At 32.0% G+C, this 25,005-nt stretch overlaps 1 protein-coding gene and 1 long non-coding RNA gene across 11 annotated transcripts; both read right to left on the bottom strand.

Annotated features, from left to right (window-relative positions):
* Window positions 1-474: 474 nt before the first annotated feature.
* On the bottom strand, window positions 475-1,157 carry LOC131624605 (pathogenesis-related protein 1-like). Its single transcript, XM_058895545.1, has one exon. It carries the CDS (start codon window positions 1,155-1,157, stop codon window positions 675-677), a length of 483 nt encoding a protein of 160 aa, XP_058751528.1. The 3' UTR covers window positions 475-674.
* Window positions 1,158-18,654: 17,497 nt separating this feature from the next.
* Window positions 18,655-24,102, bottom strand: LOC131645033 (uncharacterized). 10 transcript variants are annotated; one of them, XR_009296854.1, is made up of 8 exons: window positions 23,873-24,102; window positions 23,573-23,675; window positions 22,877-22,984; window positions 21,238-21,327; window positions 20,117-21,119; window positions 19,750-19,816; window positions 19,152-19,253; window positions 18,671-19,062 (listed from the first exon to the last, which is right to left on the bottom strand). It is a non-coding gene; the product is annotated as an uncharacterized LOC131645033 (long non-coding RNA). The 10 variants fall into 10 exon arrangements; XR_009296856.1 differs by having other exon boundaries at window positions 18,655-19,062; window positions 19,152-20,290; window positions 20,772-21,119; XR_009296851.1 differs by having other exon boundaries at window positions 18,655-19,062; window positions 19,152-20,600; window positions 20,772-21,119.
* Between the last annotated feature and the right edge of the window lie 903 nt (window positions 24,103-25,005).

Genomic DNA, 25,005 nt, shown 5'->3' on the forward strand with positions numbered 1-25,005 from the left:
TAAAAGAAAAAAAATTTCAAAACTATTTCGGACCGGCCATATTTATCTCTCTGTGAATCAGACCACCATAAAGACGAGAGCGTCCTAGATTCAAATTAAGTATTTGTTAAGTTTCTCGAACATCTGCTGATCATTGGACCCTCAAAGACCTCGAAGTAGGAGATCTATATTCCCAACTCATCCAACTCTCCTTCACATTCCATGACAGGAAGATAGCGAGGTAGTTAGTCTACTCCCCTATATATGTTGATGGCGTTATTTCAGATAACAAGTTTCATTGTTTGAACCATGTCACTGTTGGAGGATAAGCCTTGGAGATTCATTAGTTGTAACTCAAATTGAAGAGTTTTGCAGGAAGCATTGATATACATAATAAATACTTTTGTGATATAAAAAATACAAAATATATATTAACTTTATTTATTCCATGATCTCTTGACGGAGAAAAAGGGAAAATACAATAGACATTTCACATATAAAATACCATGATTTCTTACACCGAAAATATTAATTAACTTGCAAGTTATACATATGATAAACTCACATAAACATTTTTTCAAACTATCATCATCATATTTAAAATAATGAGTCAGAAACTCATTACATACATATTTTTTCTGGTTTTATTTATTTCTATAGCTTAGTTTAAATAAGTGATGAAATGAATCACACACTTAATATGGCCTTTGGTTAGCATAGTTACCAGGAGGGTCATAGTTGCAAGTAATGAAAGTTCCTCCATTATCACATTTCACTTTGCCACATCCAAGACGAACTGAGTTTCTCCAAACAACTTGAGTATAATGTCGACATTCACCACCAACACATGTGTTACTATTATAATCATAGTGCGGTTTCTCATTCACCCATAATTTCACTGCATCTGTGCCCCTCAAGTCTCCGCTGTAGCTCTTTGCGATATTCTCCCCGTAACGGCCACCAGAGTGGACCAGATTACAATCCTTGCGTTGATTAGCATAGTTTTGGGCATAAGCAGCGACAGTATTGTCCCAAACAATGTTTGAAACACCAACCTGAGATCTTGCTGCGTTGTGAGCGTTCACGAAGTCGGTTGATGAGTCCTGTGCATGTGCAACGTAATTTCCCATAGTGAATATTAATCCCAAGACACACAATAGAGAAATAACTGAACCCATTTTAATGTGTTTGATGAAAAATTATGGGGCTCTAGTGATGTATTTATAAGAACATTTACATAAGAAATTGGTAGTAATTGAGAAGACGATTCTTCTTGTAAGAAAAACAAGTGGCATGTGTAATTGGTACTTTCCAAAAAGAATTTGCGTTCATGACCAGAAAAACTAGGTTCCATTTTTCCACAAAATTGTAATTTAATTCTCATTAAGATGGAATATCTTTTAGGGCACCAAATAGAGACGTTAACCTTTGTTTTGGCTGATTAAAAATTGCTATTATTTTTCTTGTTTAAAATTGACTTCTCAACAAAAGGAAATGTATCATAAAAGAACAAAAAGAAAATGTTTCTTAAAAAAAATTAAATGTGTCTTAATTAGTTTATATATATAACTGTGATGAAGAGCCTCTAGTCTCCTTGACGTTGGCTGAGATTTTGATAAACAAGTGCATAAAAAAAAACAAATAGATAAAGTCAGCAATGATCAACATAGAGGAAAAAATAAAGTGAATCGATGATAAAGATAAAGACAACAATCTATTACGATAAAGTGGGAAAGATAAAAAATATTGATCAAATTTAAGATTTTCTTTATCTTTGATATATCATCATTCATCATATATAAATCACTTAAAATCTTTGAAAATATCATTCAAAGTTAATCGAAAATATTTTCAAGTCATCACATAATTTTTTTTGAATATATGAATTAAAAAAATGAAAATTTCTTTAGCCACCTCCCTATGGGGGTCACCCCCAGCGAAAATTCCAAAATACCCCTGCTTCGGAAGTTCATTTCCGAAAGCGTCTTTTTTTGAAAAAATTGACTTATTTCGGAAGTTCATTTCCGAAAACATTATTTCGGAAGTTCACTTCCGAAATACTGCGATTTCTGCAGATTTATCAAAACACTCCCCCTCCCCCAATCATTTACCCTAAATCAAAACAAAAAGTGGCAAAGGCGAAAATTTGTGCAAACAGAATTCCAAAGCTGCATCAAGGCTCCAATCACACTGCTAAACAACATTCAAAAGCCCTCAATCCTAACACTTTGTAAGTTTTGAAATTTTTAGATCTATTATTGAAATGCATGTTATTTAGGGTTTTAATTGCATAAATGATATATGGTTAGGTTGTTAGTAGTATTTAGGTTGTTTAGAAGCATTTTGATTTGGTTTGAAGTTTGGTTTAGGGGCCTGTCATGGAAGTTGCAGAAAACTCCATCGCAGGGGTGTTTCGGAAGTTCATTTCCGAAAACACCTCCATCCTAGTTTTCGGAAATGAACTTCCGAAATGTATCAGAAGTTCAAATTTTTTTGTTTTTTATTTTGTCTATGCATATTAATCGTTTTCAATTGTTTACAGGAACATGTCAGGCAACCAACCAGCACGCAGGACTGCGTCTTCTAAAGAGGGCGCTAAGGGAAGAAAGGGTTCTTCAAAGAAGGAGGTGAAAGAGGTGAAGGAGGTGAAGGAGGTGAAGGAGGTGAAGGAGAAGAAGAAGCTTTTGACTGGTTCTGCTTCTCGTCCCCTAGGGGTCCATGGCTCGGACGTGCAGGCTCAGCCTTCAGGCGTGATCAACGCTGATGGTTCTGATACTGAGTGGGATGAGGATTGGTATAATTATCTTCATTCGGAGGAGTTCGCTCGTCGGGAAGAATAACGTGTTTTTATTTTGTTTGATGTGTATTTTGTAACGCTCGTCGGGCAGAATAACATGTTTTTGTTTTGTTTGACGTGTTTTGTTTTGTTTTGTTCTGATTTCGGATTGTATCGCACAGTGTTTTTGTATTGGATTTATCATGTTAGTTTTTGGAAGTGGTAACCGGGGTCGGAACATATGACGGAGGAGGTGGATGTTCGGAGGAAGAAGAACCGGAGGTACGTCCACCGCGAGACAAAGGAGCCAATCAATGTAAGCTATAGTTTATCATTATCATCTGGGGACGTCATTTCTAAAAAATCAAGATTAAAAATAATAAGATTTTTTTTCCAATTTTTTGTAATGACGTCCCCTGATGATAATGATAAACTATAACTTACATTGATTGGCTCCTTTGTCTCGCGGTGGACGTACCTCCGGTTCTTCTTCCTCCGGACATCCACCTCCTCCGTCATATGTTCCGGCCCCGGTTACACCTCCTTCGTCATTTGTTACTTACAGCAGTACGTATTTTTATTAAAAGAATAAAAAAACCTTTTGAAATTTGGAAGCCTTTTTTTCTCCCCACCACTCTCTCATCCCCACCTACCCGTGTTCAACAATATGTAACTTTAATTTTATGTAATATTATCGTTGTAATCTTCACCCGATTAAATAAAGCGAATTGTTGTTGTTTTTCATTTTATTCTGTCCAGACATATTTTCGGAGGTTCATTTCCGAATTCTCCAAGGGGGGTGCGTTCGGAAATGAACTTCCGAAACACCACATTTTCTGAAAAGTAACTTTATTTCGGAGATGCATCTCCGAAATCAATATTTTATATTAAAAAAAACACGTTTTCGGAGATACATTTCCGAAAACACCTTTTTTAAGAAAAAAAGTACAGTTTCGGAAATGAACTTCCGAAACAAGGGGTATTGTGGTAAATTCACCCGGGGTGGGCAAGAAGGTTAGGAGGTGGGTGAAGAAATTTTCAAAAAAATTTAGTGCTGAAAGTAAAGTGGTATTCACCTACCAGAATAGGGTATTAAAATACCAGTGTGATTTTTTGAAAAAAATGGAATGTTGCAAAGTGGTATTCGGCTATCAGAATGAGGTATTTGAATACACCACCTGATCTAGTGCAATTTTTAATAAGTCACAATGTATGTAAATCATTGCAAGCTTCATGGAACCATTTCAAACGAATAGAATCATTCATATGGAGGTGTTGCACATCATTAAGGCCGTGATCGAATGTCTTGGGGCGTAAATTTTGACTGAATTAATCGATTAAACCAAAGTCTTAATCGATTAAATAAGCCAAATTTTTCCATCATGCTATTTCCACAGCTCCTAAATCACCTTGTACAACTCCAAGGCATTTTTGAATTTTTTTTTTAATAGTCAATGATACTATAAAAGGGAGCAAAAAGGGAAACTCCACCCAAATACAAACGAAAAACTCCAACTACTCAAAACACTTGAGAGGAAGAATATTCCACATATAAAAGTCACAGTTTTCGACAAGCTTATAAAAAGAGCGATCCACCTCCAAGAGATAGAAATAATCTCTGTCATACATTCGGTAAAATTAAATGTCTCTCCTTTGAAGATTATGCCATTGCGCTTAATCCATATAGTCCAAACCGTAGCAAGCCATATGACAGCAACTATGTGCCTACGAGATAATCTCTTCACCTTCTCACAATGCTCAAAATACTCCTGAAACTCCACCAAAGTGATCTCCTCTAAGGTTCCCATCCACCCATAAACTTTCCTCCAAATCTCCGACAAAACCCTGCAACTTCTAAGGATATGGCTTAGAGTTTCCTCCTCCTCCGCACAAAACACACAAGATAAATCATTTAAAATCGTCGCTAAACCCTTCTTAAAAAGTTGATCCTTAGTAGCAATTCTATTGAGAACAATTATCCATCCGAAAAAAAGAATTTTAGACGGACAAAGTTTCCTTAGTACTCTTAAGCTACTACTTTATTTTTATAGTATTCAGTTCACTCAGACAAACCGATAGACAAGACCTGGAGAACTTTCACATCTTTCTTCAAAGAGGCGTCAAGACTTCTTGCCAATATCTGATTGTATAGGCACTTTTATCTTGAGTCCTCTTCTGTAAGCAAATATAGATTTTCATGGGTTGTCGTCATCAAAACTTCAGATGTTGTTCTTTATTAAAGGTAAATTACCTATAAAATAAGGTTCCACACCTTCTTCTTCTGCTGGACTCTGGCTGATCCGATTTCCTTCATTTTGCAGGTTGGGGTTGTTTGAAACTCAGAACCAATTAGAGCTTCAATTTCAAGCTCTAATGGCCATTGGAGGGAGCTATGTAGTGAAGTATTTTAGGGAGAATTTTCTGGATAATTTTGTAGAGTTACTATACGTTTTTCTGCCCATTTAGTAGCTATATAAGGGTCTTTTTATAGGTGTAAAGTGGTGAGATTAAAATGAAAATAAGGAGGGAATGCAATTGTGTGACACTTTGGTGATCCGAGTGAGAATGCAATTGTGGCACTTGATTAATGTTTGCAAACGAAATTCAAGTGAAATGTATGTTAAATTTGTGTTTGTTTGTAATGCAATTTGAGATGTGATGAAATTGAAATGTATTTAAAATGCAATGTTAATTGTGAATTTGAATTCAATTTGGAATGTTTCCTATTATGTGAAGTTGGATGCAATTTGAAGTGAATTTTGGTTGCTATACTGAGATGAAAAAAACATGAAATAGTGTAATTGTGGTCCGATGTGGAATTGGCTTCACGGCTTGCCATTTGGCTTAGAAAGTGGCTCAAGAATGGCTTGAAAGTTGTCTTGAGAACATGACTTGAAAGTGGCTCAAAGCTAATGAAATTTTCAATTCGGCTCTTGCAAATGGCTTCAACAAATTAACTGGAGAATGGTTTGAAATGTGGCTTTAAACATGGCTTGAAATAGACTTGAATATGATTTTGAAAATATGGTTTAAAAGCTTAAAAGTTGGATTTGAATATTGATACTTCACAAAAATACACTTTAGCAAATTAAAATGATTTGACCAATGACTTTAAATTACAAATGAAAATAACCAAATTGACCAAACATATGGTTGACTTTGACTTTACCTTTTGAATTTGAATTTTTTTAAAAGAAATTGGATGAAATCTAATGATGCATGATAAATAAAAATTGCTTTTAAAAATGATGAAGACTAAAATGACAAAATTGACTTTTACTTCGAATTTTCAAAAATAAAACCATGCATCTGTTGAATGTATGAAATAGGCAAGGTGAAAAAATGGGGTAAGGACCGATGAGCTATACTTGGGGATTTTTTGAACACACTTTTGTCATACTTGTCAATTGTATTAAGCTGATGATCCCTTTGGGAAGGACCGATGAGCTATACTTGGGGATTTCTTGAAGTAGACTGTCCCAAATTGACTGATTCTTGAAATGACTGCCTTATTGCACGCTTAAATTTTTTTCCCTAGCATGATTCTTGAAGAGATTTTCTCTTGGTTAACCGATTCCATGGATGGTTTTAAAGGTGAGAAAAATATACACAAGAAGGGGGGTTGAATTGTGTATACAAAAGATTACTTCTTTTCGAATCTTGACTCCGACCTGAGTTGGTAGGATCAGATTCTATATCAAGAAGAACTTAGATAAGACCAGAGTCTGACTTCATAGTTAAGTGCACAATAGAATAATTAAATGCAAAGTAAATAAAGAGACACACAACATATCTTGGTTCCTCCAAAACTTAGAGTAGTCCATCCCTTTTGCAACACAAGAGATTTTCACTATAATCATTGAGATTACAATTTTCTCAATCAAACTAGAAAGAGACTTCATTGCTTAAGCACGCAGACAAGAGACTTCTTTGCCTAAACCTACAGTTCAGGACTTTTTGCTCAAGCCCTCAAGCAAGAGAATTCCGGCTCAATCCTACAGATTGAGACTTCCTAATCAAACACACTGTAAGGGGCTTCTACTCAATTAACCTGATCGAGACTTCCTTGCCCAAATAAACTATTCAGGACTTCTGCTTAATTAACCTGATCGAGACTTCCTTTCCCAAATTACCTGTTTTAAACTTCTGCTCATTCATCCTGATCGAGACTTCCTTGTCTTAACCAGTTGTTTATGACTTCTACTCAAGTCCTCAAACAAGAGACTTCCTTGCCTAAACCTCTGTTCAGAACTTCTTGCTCAATCAAAATGAAAGATACTTATGCTCTAGCATGAATGCTAGAGGCTCCAAATTCCCTTATCAAGAGAATCTGTTGTTAATATTTGTGTTTTATTGTGTGCTTCCTTGTTAAGCAAATTCACAAAGGTTTTACACTTGGAGCATGATATAAGTTGAGTAGTTCCCAGGTGTATAAGCATGAATTCATCATTCTTTTTCTCTTCTTCTTTTGCTCATATGATCTTCATCGGTTATGTCTTGCTATTCTGTTGATCTTCTTATCATATTCACATTTTCTTTTTTTTTACTCTCCTAGTCAGATATGAATATGTCTCGCTTTGGTGTCTTAACACATAATAACTCTTCTAGGTTGATTTCTACTTCTTTTGTGTGTTACTCTAAATTGAGTTCTCTGTCTGACACAATATGTCTCTCAACTCCCATGGCGTGTTCTGGTATTACATTCTTGTGTGCACAGTCTTACTCACACTACTTCTTCTTCAACTTTCTTCTTCATTTATAGAATAAAAAATAGATCCGTTGAAGATTGAAACCACTTACAGTACAAGTAAACATTGAAGGTTGAAACTACTCATAACGTAAGTAGCCGTTGAACGTTGATATTGTCATACTACAAGTAGCAGTTGGAAGTCTTTAGCTAGACCACATAAAGTGAAGTCTAAGCACAACTAACATAAAGACGCTGAGAAGAGCAGAGTAGAGTTAACAGAACAACTAAAGAGATGAGACCCTGACAACGTTACTTTCTTAAGTAGACATAAAGTACTTGTACGTTGTCACAAGATCTTCTAAATATGACATCCCACTGGAGACTTCTTGTAGACGTTTGTTGAAGCTTGAGTAGAGTCATTGTTATCTTTTATACTTAACTTTCTGAATCAGAGGCTTCTTACATAATTAGTTAAAGCTTGATCAGAAGTTAAAGTATGTCTTCAGAGCCTGGTTAGAGTGAGACTACATAGTCTTGAGTTCACAAGTTCTGAGTTTTCCTTTATCAGAATCTTGATCAGAACTTATATGAATGAATGCCTTTTAGCGTTACCGGCTCGTGGATTTTTAATTTTTAAGACTGACTCGTGGGACATGTTTTGATCACTGGCGTGTGATTCTTGAAAACCCAATCAAGAATTTAACCGAAGCTCTAGATATCAATTTATTAGTGTGTGAGACACCTTTTGTGAGAAGAGAAAGAGAGAATGAAGAATAAAGAATGAAAATATGGTTTATATTATTGTACATATAAAACTATATTACAAATGTATACATACACAAGTTACTAATTTCCAAGTTGAGTAACTAATTTGAACTTGAATTTGAATGCCTTTTAGCGTTACCGGCTCGTGGAATTTTAATTTTTAAGACTGACTCCTGGGACATGTTTTGATCACCGACGTGTGATTCTTGAAAACACGATCAAGAATTTAACCGAAGCTCTAAATATCAATTTATTAGTGTGTGAGACACCTTTTGTGAGAAGAGAAAAAGAGAATGAAGAATAAAGAATGAAAATATGGTTTATATTATTGTACATATAAAACTATATTACAAATGTATACATACACAAGTTACTAATTTTCAAGTTGAGTAACTAATTTGAACTTGAATTTGAATGCCTTTTAGTGTTACCGACTCGTGGATTTTTAATCTTTAAGACTGACTCGTGGGACATGTTTTGATCACTGACGTGTGATTCTTGAAAACCCGATCAAGAATCTAACAGAAACTCTAGATACCAATCTCTTAGTGTGTGAGACATTTTTTGTGAAAAAAGAAAAAGAGAGAATGAAAAATAAAGAATGAAAATATAGTTTCTATTATTATACATATAGAACTGTATTACAAATGCATACATTTATAAATAACTAATTTTCAAGTCGAGTAACTAATTTAAACTTGAACTTGAATTGTATTGAACCGGTCTCAATAATTAAGATCAACTATTGAAAAGGGATAAATCAGAGCTATTTTCTATCTTATGCAAGTTTCCACATAACATGATAAGTTCACATGAATGCAACATGTGGAAAACAAAAAACAAAATAAAATGTCTCAATAGTCTTCTGCGACTAAGGCTGCCAGGCTTCAATCAAGGCGTGTCATATGGTTCACGATGACTTTAAGTAGAAAAAACCAAAGAGCACATATCACTCTAACTCATACTATGGCAAAATGCACCTAATTTTCAATGAAAGAGAATATAAATGTTTTTTTTTTTTCCACAATTATATTTGCCTTACTTGGCTGTTTACTATTCTATATAGCGGTGGTCCTCACATGACATCAAAATTAATTTATTTTAATCATATATTACATATAGATATAAAAATAAAAAGTCATATTATTTAAATTTATATACAATACTTAATACAATAATTATATATAATACAAAATATTTAATTTTCTTTACATTGTTTTTTCTTCCTTCATTTTCTTCCACATAATCATCATCTTTTTCTTTCCTTATCTTCTTCTACATATTCATCATCATCTTCACAAATCTCAGAAATTAAATCCCTAAATTTGGTTTGAAATATATGCTAAAGGTAGTAACCCAACACCCTTTGATTTTAGGCATGTCAGAAGCAGTGTTTCAACACCTTTAAAAATTTATTACACTTAACAATATGATATTTTATAAAAATATAAAATAATGAAAGAGCTAAAAATAGGAAAAAAAAAGTAACACAAAAAAACTAATAAAAGGAAAAAAATAAAATTAATAAATAAATTTAATGACTAAAAATATAATCAAGTCTTAAAATATTAAGAGATGGCTAAGAAAAATATCCCTTTCTCCTTTTTTTTTTTCTTTTTGGTGGTTAGAAGACATGTGAAATCTAAGATAAATAATAAAATAAAATATTTTATGTTCATAAATAAAAATTTATGCCGCAATGATGTAATCCACATCGCGACAATCACAATAGCCGCAACCATAATTTAAAACCATAATTTTAAAGTTGTGTCAAGACTTTTGGTGAATTTATTTTTAAGACTCTCCTTGTCGAGTGGGAGGGGGTTTAGTTAATGTGGCTCCTAGGTTTATGGAATTTATAGAAGAATATTCATTCAGCATGTAGGACGTGCTCTCTTTTTAAGTATCTTGGTCACTGGTTGGAGTCAACCCCCTCTTTGTGCCTATTTGAGAATCCTTAATGAAACTCATCTCTTTATGCACTTACATATGGTAAGTTTGGGTGAGCGAGTGGTTCTTGATGAAATATCAAATGTAAGTATTTTTTATATTGGTTTTGAGATAACTACTTGAATTATATATTGAGAGCGGGAAAATATGAGATATATAGTGATGAGAAGATGTTGAGATTATTAAACTGCATAAATTGAGACCAAAATCTTGGATTCCCTTGCTTCCAATGCTTGTCTCAATGATCCTTTGAGATTTCTTTTAATTTATCATACAAATATTGGTAAGTAAGGATCGATTCAACTATTTAGAAAAATTCTAATCATGTGCACAAATTTATGGTTTTTCTCATTATTTCATGGTCAAGTAAGTGTATTAATACTAAGAATCAACATTGATACTTAAGTAAAATATGCACTTATCAATTCTCAACAATTTAACATTTTTTTATCCTCCAACAAAATTAAATATAAAACACAACATGGTTTAGGCAGAATTGTCGAATGAGCTTTTCTAATGTCTTGTGGAACGACCCCAAATTTATCAGAGAGACAGCAGATACACCGTCAAATTCAACATCTATAACCAATAGATAAAATGACTTCTACAACTGACATATTTATTTTTTCATTTCAAGTATGTATTAATAATTTCATTTAAGCTTGATTTACGAATATTTATCTTTATAAAAAATATAATATGAAAGAAATACCATTTTTTATTTACAGTTAAACAGTTATGAAAAATATTAAAATTAAATTTTAGCATTATGTTATACCGTTACGAAATAAATATAAAAGTGGTTTATAAAAAAATGTAGCGGTTGTATAAACTGTCACACTTTCACATTTGAGATGGTTAACAATTGTCGCAAAACATCTTCACAGACAAAATGTCAAATATAACTAATGACGATTACAAACATTGCAATTATATTTTGGAGACAGTTTTCGAACCGTTGCAATATGTTAACTGTCGCAAAATAGAATTGTGACATCTAGTTTTACAGTTGGCAAACCGTCCTATAAATTATTAGCGAGAGTTAAAACCATCTAGTTTTACAGTTGGCAAACCGTCCTATAAATTATTAGCGAGAGTTAAAATTGACAGTTAAAACCGCGGCAACACGCAAAATTAAAAAAACCTTTGTTTTCTTCAAGTGTGACTAGGCTTGTGAATTTACTATATTATACATTTAAATATATAATTCTAAGTGAATTTTTTTAATTAAATTATTCAAAATATATATATTATTTAAATTGTTCTATTTTCAAAAATAAAATAGTGGTATAGAAAGTATATAAAATATTAAATTTCATTTATTCCATGAACTCTTAACGAAGCCGATTTTTTCGGTGACAGATAGGAAGGACCAGATAGAATGGGTTATCAAAAGCGACGTGGGATACCTTTGGGGAGTTCTTTTTACAATTTGTCAAGAAGTTTTCATATCCCTTTGGCACTGTTAATATATCGCGACGACAAAGCTTTCTGAACAGATTACTGACGAGAGATCATTTAAGATTAAGAGGTATTATCTCTTCCTCTAGCGATCTTGCTTGTGTCTTTTGTTCTTTATCATGTCATTCTTTAATATCATGTCATTCAAATGCAACCTTCTTTATTAGTTTTCTTTATGTAAGTCTAAGAAAGTGAAGCTCGGTAAAGAAGGTTGTATTTGGATGGCGGTTTGCTGGAATTTGTGGATATTAAAGAATGACATGATATTTAGGAATGATGGTTGGAACGCTTTAGAAGTTGTTTGGAATGTAAAACTTTTCTATGCGGTATGTTATTATTGTTCTTGTAGTTTTTGTTGTCGTTCTCCATTATTGTTGTTGTTGTTATTGTTGTTGTTCTTAACTACTGTTGTTCTTGTTGTTGTTCTCCATTACTGTTGTTCTTGTTCTCTATTACTGTTTTTCTTGATGTTGTTGTTGTTATTTTCCATTGTTGTTGTTCTTGTTGTTCTCCATTACTGTTGTTCTTGTTATTGTTGAGAAACATTATTTTATGGATCGTAGTTAGGCATATTCGCTATGTTCATTTCTTATTCAAATTTTGTGACAATAAATTTGGGTTGTTTTAGATTTTGTTTTTGGTGTTTAGGATGGTTATGCAAACACGTATTTTTATGAGAAGAAATATTGGTTAACGTACAAACTGCCTTGAGGACTATGCATCAAGAATCTGGGAGAGACAACAAAAATAAATATGGGAAAGACAACAAGATAATTTAATGTAAGTTATAATTTTATGTATTATATTTTGTGTATGAAGCATTAGTGTGTCATTCACATTTCCTTTATTTTTGTTTTGCTGCAACTGTATTTTAGTTTTATTCTGATTTAGTAGCATATAACCATGGGATAAAAGTTGATAGATTAGAGTGTGTATGAGAAAAAGTTCTTGAATTCCTTAAAACCATATAATGAAAGCCCTAAATTAGTTGTAACCTTAAGCTGACAGATAAAAAATCTTATAATAAAGGTCATTTTTTTATTAATCATATCTAAATCCTCTGGCTGAGAGAAAGTTTGACCAAGTATAATCCGCTTCATCATCATCATCATCATAATCGATGAATGATGATTGACATTTTCACATTTCTTCTTCTTGATCTCCTCTTCCTGAGATCTCTCTTGGGTCTCAAAGATTTAGCAGCAGGGTCTCTTTCAACGAATTGGACCTCTACAACCACTACAACTTATGATCTATCGACATTGGAAGAAGTACTCATTTTGTGTTTTGCTTCTTCCTCTTTTTTAATTTCTTTGGATGAAGTTTCAGCATAAATACTCATTTTAATTCTTCCCCTTCTCTGATTTCTCTGGATGAAGTTTTTTCACTTATATATTGATTCTTCTAATTCTCCCTCTTCTCTGATCTTTGAAAGTCTAAAAGCCAAAGGATTTTATGCATGTCATGTTTCCTTCTAATTATTACTTCTTTAATTCTCCATGTTTTTTTATCTTGGAAGTTAGAAAGATCTTGTGGTTGACTAGCTACCTCGAGTTGTTCAATGATGACATCTCTTTGTCTTTTCAAATTTCTTTTTCCCTTCTTTGATATTCCTTCCACTCCTTCCTATGCATAATTTGATGTAATGATGTGTACATTGTAGGTTGTTTTGTTCCTAATGGAACCGTGTCATTAATGTTATTCTTGTTGTTGTTGTTGTTCTCCATTGCAGTTGTTATTCTCTTTTTGTTAAGAATATTGGTTTATTATCTCGGTTCTTCAAAACATCGAGTGTTAATATTGGGCGTGCCATCCAGTTCAAAAATTAATAAAAATGCGGATGCTGGAACCCACGTGCAGCTAACTTTACCCCTCGACACATTAATAACCGAGGTAAAACGAATTTCACGTCCGACGTTAGATGTGCTTTTTGTAGTAGTGGTTGTTGCGTTTCTAAACTTGTTGGAAAGAGGTGGCGGATTGGATTAGTTTTTTGGATAGTAGGGGAGATAGCTTTAAGGGCGATTTTTTGAATTGGTTTTATTTTTGTAAGTCTAAGAAAGTGAAATCCAGTAAAGAAGGTTACATTTGGATGACAGTTTGCTAGAATTTGTGGATATTAAGGAATGTCATCATATTTAGGAATGATGGTGGGAACGTTATAGACATTGTTTGGAATGTAAAACTTTTGGTTTTGAGGTGGTCTTTCATCGGAGATATTACTCATCCCAAATGCAATTTATACAAGTTTAGCGAAAATCTTTTGTTTTATTTATCTTAAGTTTCAATTAGTCTATAATATCTTTGTTCTTGAAGCTTCTCTCGATTTTTTGTAATGAGATTGAGTACCTTTGTACTCCAATCAATATGTATTGTTTACCAAAAAGAAAACGAAGAAAGAGGAAGTGTAAGAGAATGAAAGAGAGATTTCACATATAAAATACCACAATTTCTTAGACCAGTGATATTAATTAACATGACACTTATACATAGAATTAACTCCCCTAAATATTATTTTATTATTTGAGAACTATCATCATATTTAATATAATGAGTCAGAAACTCATTACATACATATTTTTTGGTAGTATTATTTATTTATTCTATAACTGAATTGAAAACTTATGATGATATTTCTTCATGCACTTAGTATGGCTTCTCGCCATTATAGTTACCAGGTGGATCATAGTTGCATGTAATGAAAGTTCCTCCATTGTCACAACTCACTTTCGCACATCCAAGACGAACTGAGTTTCTCCAAACAACTTGAGTATAATGGCCACACACTTTACCAGCAGCACATGTATTACTATCATAATCATAGTCGGATTTCTCATCAACCCACAACTTCACTAAGTTTGCAAGGACATATCAATGAAAAAATTGTATTAGAACTCCTTATATAATGTTTGCCCAAGCGTAGATTATAAGATTTCTAAATATATCAATGCATTATAACAGGCTGGCTTATTGTTTTTAAATTATATTATTGTTTCAACTTTCAAGGATGATGTACTTCCTGTACCTTTTGTTCATACCATCATTTTGTATTTTAAAATTTAATGTATTATGGTTTTCAACTATATGAGTTAATGTAGGACATGAACACAGTCTATTTTCTATCAGGTAAAACCCCCTTTCCTTCTGTAGCGCTCATTCTGAAACTTTAGTTGTTTCAATTTTTGAATTTTATTTGCTCCCTTTGATTCTTGCTTGTTCCTACATTGGTTGCTTGATGTGAATTTGATGTTAGTATTGGTTGATTGCTGTGAATTTGATGTTAATAATATTTTTATTTGTTATTTCAGCTTCGGTTCGCAACGCTCGCTGATATTGCCTCTCGTCCTCAACTTCAGCATCAGGTATTCTTCTTCTTTTTAATAAGCAAGCATAATTACTTTATGATTAGGAATGAAAAACACCTCTTAGATTGAAATGTGTGTGTGACAGAGGAAAGCATTATACTAACAGTTATAATCCATGTCATTATAGAGTGATTAAGTGCCCTTGATGTTTTTGTCAGGATATTGAACCTACACTAATATGTTAATCTTTCATAACTAGTACTATAGTATTATATGTGATGTTAATCTTTCATAACTAGTACTATAGTATTATATGTGATGTTAATCTCTCGTCAAAGTAATTAGTTGTGCTTTGAATGAACTGCTATGATGGATCGTTTCCACTTTAATTAGTTGCTTACTTCTCTACTTATGAATGATCTGTAATTAGTGCTTGAGTCGGTTTTTGTTGTATGAAATTTTTTATAATAGAAGTTTTCTTTCCTTTGAATTAGCAGCGTTTCCCGGCCTATTTCGACGTACAGCGCTCATTCTCTGCGTTTTCTTGAGTTCGGTAAAATCCGAGGTAAATTTCTTTCTCAAATTACTGGTATACTTTGCGTTTTGACAGAAATACATTATACTGTTTTGTGCCTTAATTAGTTGTTTTTGTTTAGCTTAATTAAGACATGGATGCATTCAAATCGATTGTCGAAAGAGTACGAGAAAGGGGTATTGGAATTCGTTAAGTTTGCGGTTGCGCACGACGAAGACTCGAGTCGAATGACGTGTCCTTGCTTGGGTTGCTGTTATGGGGGCCAGGTTGACGCGGATCAGTTGGCATCGCATTTACTACGGTTTGGAATTGATAGAAGTTATACATGTTGGAATTTGCATGGTGAGAAAAGTAACGGGAATGTTGAATCGAGGTATAATACGACGTATGCTTCAAAAGACGATTGCATAGACACATACGATTATGATCGAGTCGAAGAGATTGCAGAAGCGCTTGAAGAAGATCTTGAGGATTGTCCCAAAATGTTCGAGAGGTTGGTAAGCGATGCAGAGAAACTGTTGGTTTTAAATTTTAAATTTTAAATTAAAAATGTATAATAAATTGGTTTTAAATGACATGATAAGTGACTGGATAAATTTTGAGGTGCCATGTCATTAAAAATTCGTATAAATGACTAGAGACCATAAAAAATTCACGTTATTTAATATTGGGGGACCTAATAATTAGCTTTTTTAAGTTTGGGGACCATAAGCACTTATCGGGGTTACATCTCTGTAACACTTATGGAAATGCATCTCTAGACGCCCTTTGTTCGAATACACACCATAGCCCCTTCCCCTTCCTCACTTACCCATACTTTTTCAAAACCCTTTTTTTCAAACACTCCCGACCCCTATTATCTCAAACTCACTCATAACACATTCAAGCAACATCCGACATCTAACAATATTGGGGAACAACAAACAACTTCAAGACACTAATTGTAAGTTTTTTTTATAAACTTTAATGAGTTTGTGTAAAATTGTGTAGAAGTTAATTTTTATGTTATGAAATCGAAAGATTTTAAGTGTTTGACAACTTAAACGTAATGAGAAACGAATTAGATAGATAGTTTTTACAATCAACGCATTACTTTTTATGTTTACAATAAAATACATATAAAAACATAAAAAAACATGAAAATAGTACTAAATAAAAAAAGTAAAAACACTTGTGATTTTCATCCCACGTCTTTACTATACTTAGAGTTGCAACCGGTCTCAATAATTAAGTTGACAACTGAAAAGATCTTTAATATAATTAGACTATGTTTGGAAGTTTGGAGGGGAGGGGAAGGGAAGGCTTCCAAAAAAGAAATTTTAAAAAAATATAGGAAAATATTTGATATTTTTTGAAAAAATAATTTTGTTTAGAATGATAAAAGAGTCATTATCATTACTAAATTTTTAATTTTCAGAATACTATAACAACTTAAAAGATATTTGGAAAATTTATGTAAGTCCTTCAAAATCCTCCAAAACTCTCTTTCAATACAATTTTTGAGTTCCTCCATTTTATGGGGTTTTTGGTGTTATTAATAAACTCAAACCCTCCAAAATCCTCCTACCCATGGGCGGACCTACATGAAGGCACACTGTGGCTATAGCCACACCAAAAAAAATAATATTTTTTTACTGTGTTAAAGCTTGAGAAAATGGATACTTTGTCATAATTTGTAGGTTTTTGTTGAGAGACATTATTCTTGTGAAGTTGCTTGTTTCATGGTCAAAAAGACTTCGTGTCAGGCAGAACTTGCTTGTTTCACAATACTTGATGAAATATTTTGTGAGATGCAAGTGATACAATAAAGTTTTAATCAATGGTTTATTCGATCTCAATATATATATATATATATATATATATATATATATATATATATATATATATATATATATATATATATATATATATATATATAATGTTTTAAAAATTAGACCGATCACTAAATTGATGAAGACGAGTCACTAATTTATTGATCGAATTATTAGATTAATAATTGATCCTCATGATTAAACTCTATTAAATCGAATAATTCAATTGAATAAAATTAAATGATTCAGTCGAATAAACTAGTCTGTATAGGAAAACTATATAGTTAATAAACCGATCAAACTAGCAAACCCAATATCTAAAAAAATCACGACACTTAACAAATTTTAAAATTTAAAAATATCATAATTTTATAAATTCATTCTTTACATTTAAATTCTAAACATAATCATTAGACATAACAAAATAATACAAAATACAAATCAAAATAATTTTGAACAAAGTTTAATTGGAACATAAACTAAATAACAAAATCAGTGCAATGTCTAATAAATTTAACTTCAAGGAGGAAAAGTTGTTCCAAATAAGTTATGAACAAACTTTACTTATATTTTAATTTTATAGGTTATACGTTGATTTTCTAAAATCGTCGGTTCGTTGGTTTTTGTTAATTTTGGTCGGTTCTGGCCGGTTCTTATTAGTTTAATAGCTTATCTAATCCAACAATAAAATCAGACCAATGATTCTTTCCAATTCTTGATTTAACTCGTCGATATTGTTCAATTTTTGAAATACTATAATCTCCTCTCAAACTTCTCTCTCACTTTTATATTTGTTAATCTCTTATATTTGATGGATAATCACAACAAGAAAATCTTAAATTAGCTAGGGCAAATACACTAGCTAATTCGTAGCTAATCTCTATCAAACAAAAATAGTTGGAGATTTGTTGGGGATTAACTACAATATATGCCCTAGCATGGATTGAGTGGCTAATTATCTTGGCAAAAAAATTCTAGCAAAATTCAAGCTGATATTAAATTATTCCTAGCTAAACCACAACAAAGCAGTAGCAAAATTTCGAAGTTGAATTTATACTTCCCAACTAAACAGCTACAATATGACTACGAAAATATCATAACAAATCTCAAGCTAAATATTTAAAACAATTTTACAACTTTTTTTATTTTCTTTTTTAAGTAAATCTTAATTAGACTAATTGATACTTTTTATAATTATTTAAATAAAAACTAATTATACTATTTGTAAAAATTAATTTTTAAAAGTATTAAAATTATTGATATTTATTTAAATTAATTAATTTAATTTTTAAATATAATATAATTTTTACTTTATTACTAAAATGAAAATACAATAATAATTAAATAACCCAAAAAATTAATTTTTTTTATATATTTAACAACACTTAAACAATATACATCACAATAATATTCAAAAAATACACTAATAATTAAATAACCCAAAAAATTAATTTTTTTAATATATTTAACAACACTTAAACAATATACATCACAATAATATTCAAAAATCAAGTTTTTAATATATTTAACAACACTAAAACATTATACATTACAATAATATTCTATTTTATTTCCAATTCAGAAATCACAACTCAGGTTCCATATTAACTCCGGTTTTCGAAATAGATTGGAAAACATTCTTTCACCTTGTATCTGCATGAGTTTTTTTAGGTACTTCACTTTGCATGGGTGCTTTTGGCATGGATTGAATCAATGAAAGGATTGGCTCCAACATCGGCGCCAAATGTGTTTTCTCCATACTTTTCCACTATAGCCGTGTCATATGACTCCTAAAAACGCATACGAAGAATATATTAATTATGTAACCTACATTCATGTTAAACATTACACATTTAATTTTTAAATTTTAATAACTTACAACAAATAACTTCGACCGTTGAAAGACATATTCTCCATCTTTTTTCTTATGAACTCGAGCATACACGTCTCTAAACGAAACTGTATGTTTCAACTCCTCCTCCTGCAATTCACATTTAAAAAGATCCAATCATGTGTTATATTTAGACAATATCTCTCTAAAACAAACAATACTGCTTACAGTATTCATAAACCACAATTTACATTATAGAGTCCACAGCCTAAACATAAACAAAGGAATATATCAAGTATCAAAAAGTGCTTACACATTTATTTCCATTCAAACCTAAATCCAACATATTAATTTATTTAAGATTTAGCAAACAAAAAAGTAACACAAAAGAAGAACATTATATTATGGGTTCTGCCTAACTAGTCAGTATTGCCAAATTAAGGTCACTTAATAGTGAGAACATATCAAAATATGAAGATTGAATGCTAATTACAGTATGAGAAGCAACTAATAGTTTTAACCCTACCATTCTCACGTATATAACTCAGCTTGAAGGCAAGCTTATTTGACATAGGGACAGTAGTTTATCTACTTAACGAGCTGTATGAAGTACTATTGATCATAAGTGGAAATACCATTAACTAACCTAATACTGAGATCAAGGAAACACTTGAATACAATAACAAGTCATCAACTTTGAATAACTTCAGTTCCTTCTCCCTCAGTCAGCATGACAAATAAACTAAATTTAGTAGCAGATCAGAGATCCAGAGAACCACTAATGAAAATCATATCATAATACACCAATGCTTCATAAGACTGAATGCTGATTACAATCAGAAGAGTTCCAAATAATTTTCAAGGACTCCGAAAACTTAAAGACATCCAAAATATTCTAAATTGGCAGCTCATGGCAAATATGCGTTTAAAGAATTGAAATAGATATTGCTTCGAAACATTTTAAGATGATAAACAGGACAACTATAAACACATAAAATCTCATCAGAACTTACCATCCTTTTCTTATGTTCACCTAAGTTAATAGAACCTCATGTGTGCAACACTGCATCAGGTAAGGCAGCCCTGTTACAACGATTTGCATCGGATTTCTTCTTCCACTCTGGTTTCAATCAAATGTCAACCAAACCGTCCCATACCTCTGCCTTCATTCCTTTGGGACCATGACCCTTAGTGTCGACCACAAACATCAGACACAAACACATCTTTGAATGAAATATAGTTTCTAACATGACAAAGTTCAAGTATATAACAATTTTCTGCTGAAGAAAAGGCAAGAAACTTGAGGGATAACCTCTGTTAAATTTGATGAAAACTCAGTTAAATATGCTCTCAAATTCTCTATCAAGCTCTGGCTATTATATACTGTTGGAAATTAAACAGAAGAGAACTGTTTATAGAATTTCAAGATTCTTTTTCCCTTTAAAGACACATCTTAGTGACTTGACCAATGTGGTTCAAGTTTTGTGGAAGAGATACCTAAGACAGGTCCAGCAATGTAGATATATTAAATTAGATAGTGCTACTGGAAACAACTTTAGCACTAAACAAATAATATTTAGTCTACACCGAAAAAGTATACATGATGAATGTATTGTCATGGTGCAACTTTATGACATTAATGATAAACAAGTCGCAGTAGAGAAATACCTCTGCAGAATTGTGCACGTGGAGGTGGTGGTGCTGGACTAGTGCAAGACTGAGAAGGTTCTGGTCGGTCATTACGCTCTCTCCCTTGATTGTATATAATTCTTCTACTAGATTGTCCCATATTGTTGGAAATTTCAAAACTCACTCCTTTACCTTCTTTTACATTATATGCATCAATTTTTTGGCGCTTGAGTAATTGTCGTTGATAATTTCTCTTCTTGATTAATTGCGTCTCTTCATCTTCAATATCATCATAGAGATCTTCAAAATCATAAGTGAATTTATGCTTATGCTTTAATGCATCAACCATCCCTAACCTTTGCCTTTTGTTCCGGTCAATATGCACACCTATATGCATAGAGTTGTATTAAAAATATAATGCAATAAATCTGATCCCATTAATATAGTAATCTTACACTAAAATTAGAATTGTATTAAAGAACCGGATTTCGTCCCATTAATATACCTCGCAAAGGTGAAGAGTGAAGTTGATTGCGACCACTCTCTTGACTCCGTCTACGTACCTCCTCTACCTCGGATTGTCATACTAAGATATCTATAATAGCAGTAATATCAATGCATATTTTCAAAAACTCAGTCACCCACAGTTGAAACTTACTACAGTATTCAAAACATCACAATGGTTAAAATATTCCTTCATATATTCACATCATAGCAATCAATAAGTAAATGCCAATACAAATTTCAAAACTCCACACAAAATTTAATTAGCAAAATAGATTATTCTCAGAACTAAAGATTTGTTAGCATCAAACATCTTAGTATTAGGCAACAGCCATAGATTACTCTCAGAACTTCTCTGTTCATTTTCACCATGCAATTAACCCTATTATTTGAAAAAGAGCAAACAATAAGGAGCTGTATATGTATAATAGCAATAAACAATAACAATTAACCCTCTTATTTGAAAAAGAAAAAAGTTACAAGCTACTATTTGAATCTAAATCATATGATTCTTCATCTTCATCTAAGAATTCTTCATTTTCACTAGAATCATTCTCATTTATGAATTGATTAGTAAATGGAACTTTTGTTGACATATATATATCATTTATGTCCACTTCTTCCATTGGGGAATTGGTATCAAATAAGGAAAAATCTTTTGCATTTCGTATCATTTTCCCATCAAATGTTTACTAAGAGGATTAAATCCTAAAGTAAATAGATAAATATACACGAATATAAGCATCTAAGTACAAACATTTAAACTATTTTCTAAACTCATTTTACAAAGAGGATATTTTTAACTTTTGATTAGTAAATTGAAAACTAATGAAACAAATAGCAGTTATCCCTTTCTTCTCTACTTTGTGGTATATGATTTTATCTTGTCTCTAACTTTCATGCAAATATATGAAAATGACACTAAAACTTTGTCAATCATTTTCTAGGCAGTAGAGTATAATATATTCACTTCTATAATAGTTTTGATACTTTTCCATCTATGCAAGTTTTACTTTTCACTTTGTATATTGAAATTGTTAGTCTTGTTGTACTCTTCACAAAAACATGTGAATTATTTACCTTTTTTGGTAAAGAAAAGGACAGCATCAAAGTATAATGATTACTTTGAAGAATAGTGTACAAGAAAGAAGTGTCATTTTCTTCTGAATAGTTTCATTTGGATGCTTTGGTGTAGTTTTAGACTTTGAAACACCTCTAGTACTTTATTTTCTATATATTGTTTGGTAAAATTACTAAACAAGTATAAATTTCAATAAAGCCAACAAAAATCAAGTAAGTAGTTTCACTAGCTTTCACACTTAATGTCTCCGAAATTAAATTCACCTAGCTTGAAAAAAAAACGGTAATATTATTAACCACTTTTTTTAACAATCACAGTGGGTTTGGTTTTGTGACTTTATGCGCAAAAACAATGTTAATGTTATATGGTGTATAGATTTATAAATAGTAGAAGCATCCAATTTATGATATAAACTAATCCAGTCAAAGAAAGCAAAAGTATAGTGAGTAAAAGCAGAAACACCCAAATCCGAATTGTCATGATGCGAATACGAATTCTGTACAAATTAAAGAAATTAAAATAAAGAAATAAGGAAACCATGCAATGGGATCGGTCTTACCAGGCTAAGGAAAAATGCACTGATCCCTGAGAAAAGCTTACGGTTTCTGTCGACAAAGTCAGCGATTAACAACAATGGCCTTGACTTGCTCACTTGTGTCCAAGGTACCTGCATGATAATATTTGATTAGACCATAATTTTCCAATAATACCTTGTTGATAAAATATCGAACCAAATTTAACGACGCAAACACCATCCACCAAAACCTTGGCCCATTTCATAGACTTGACTACATTGATCAAACACCATAATGATATCCTATTATTATAAGTCATGTTTAATGACAGACCATTTAAATCCATTTCTTTGGGTTAAAGGTTTAGCTAAATATAATATGATTTATTAGGAGTAAATTCCTCAAGAGCCTCTAAATTTTTTAAAACTAAGGTATTCTAAGGTATTAAAAGGCAACATTTATCGAACAGCATAAACATGTGCACATGGATGTAGTTTATACAATATGATATAAAACTAAGGTATTGTAAATCATGACAGGAACAACTATTATCCAGAAACTGAGTAGTTTATGCATCAGTTTTAGATGGCTCGCTTTGTATAGGAATTTCATGAATCAATTAAACAGGTGGCTCAATTTCTTCTCTACTTTGTGGTGTAAATACAGTATTTGCATTTTTTGGTAAACAATCAACACCAACAATAACAACAAGAACAAAGAGAAAAAACAAAGTTGCTTACCCAAAATGAAGAGATTTTGCCCCAAAGTTTCTTTAATCAAGTTAGATAACTTTCAAAATCAAGTATTGTCAAAATCAATACTGTCAAAATCAAGTTAGAAAACCTAAAACAAATAATCATGAAACAGATTAAAAGTATAACTAGCATTTCAATACAATTAAAAAACAAATAATCAGGAAACCTGATAATAGATAGAAGAGGGTAAAATAAGAGATTCATGAATTTGCAAAGAAAAACACCTCGACGAGAACGTGGAAATCAGAAACGTGGAAATCGAAGCGAGAGACAATGGATGCATACCTCGACGAGAACGTGTTATCGAGAGTGAGAACGAGATCCAAAGAGAGAGAGAAATCGAGATCGGAAGCGAGATCCAAATTGAGAGGGAAACGAGATCGGGAGAGAGATCGAGAGAGAGCAAAACCTAGAATCGAGAGAGAGATCGGTAGAAAACGCAGTGTGTTTTATTTTTGGGAGAAGCTGAACGCAAACTTTGATCTGTGACTTTTTTTCTTTCCAAATAAAATTAAAATTTTGATATAATAACTAAAACTAAACTAATAAAATATTAAATGAAGTCATATAACAACTTATTAGTTTGAGATTAACTACCATTTTATTCCGTAGTAAAATTATGGTAGCAAATCTTATATTTTCTTGTAGTGAATTTTTATTATAAATGTATTAATTCAAACAATATATTTTTTTTAAGTATTTAAGTTATAATTTTTTTTATATTTTTAGCCACATCAATATGTATTCTCTGAATCCGCCCCTGCTCCTACCCAAAATCTTTTTATCCTTTTCACCCGACTCTTCTTATTTTTCAAAGTCCTCCCCTCCCTTCCCCTCCAAACTCTCAAACATAGCCTTAGCCTATGTTTAGGAGTTTGGAGGGGAGGGAAGGGGAAGGCTTCCGAAAACGAATTTTAAAAAAACATAGAAAAATATTTGACATTTTTTGAAAAAATGATTTTGTTTAGAATGATAAAAGAGTCATTATCATTACAAAAATTTTAATCTTCAAAATAGTATAACAACCTAAAAGATATTTGGAAAATTTATGTAAGCCCTCCAAAACCCTCCTTTAATACAATTTTTGAGTTCCCCCTTTTATGAAACTTTTAGTGTTATGAAGAAAATCAAACCCTCCAAGACCCTCTTACCCAAAATCTTTTTATTCTTTTCACTCAGTTCTTCCTATTTTTCAAAGTTCTCCCCTCTCTTCCCCTCCAAACTTCCAAACATAACCTTATTGTTGCTACGAGTCTCAATAATTAAGGTTGACGACTTAAAAGGGATAAATCAGAGCTGTTTTCTATCTTATGAAAGTTTTCACATAACATGATAATTTCACATGAATGCAACATGTGGAACACAAAATACAAAAAACAAAATAAAATGTCTCAATAATCTTCTCGACTAAGGCTGCC

This window comes from Vicia villosa, linkage group LG1 (genome assembly GCF_029867415.1).
Source record: "Vicia villosa cultivar HV-30 ecotype Madison, WI linkage group LG1, Vvil1.0, whole genome shotgun sequence".
In the NCBI taxonomy this organism is placed as follows: domain Eukaryota; kingdom Viridiplantae; phylum Streptophyta; class Magnoliopsida; order Fabales; family Fabaceae; genus Vicia; species Vicia villosa.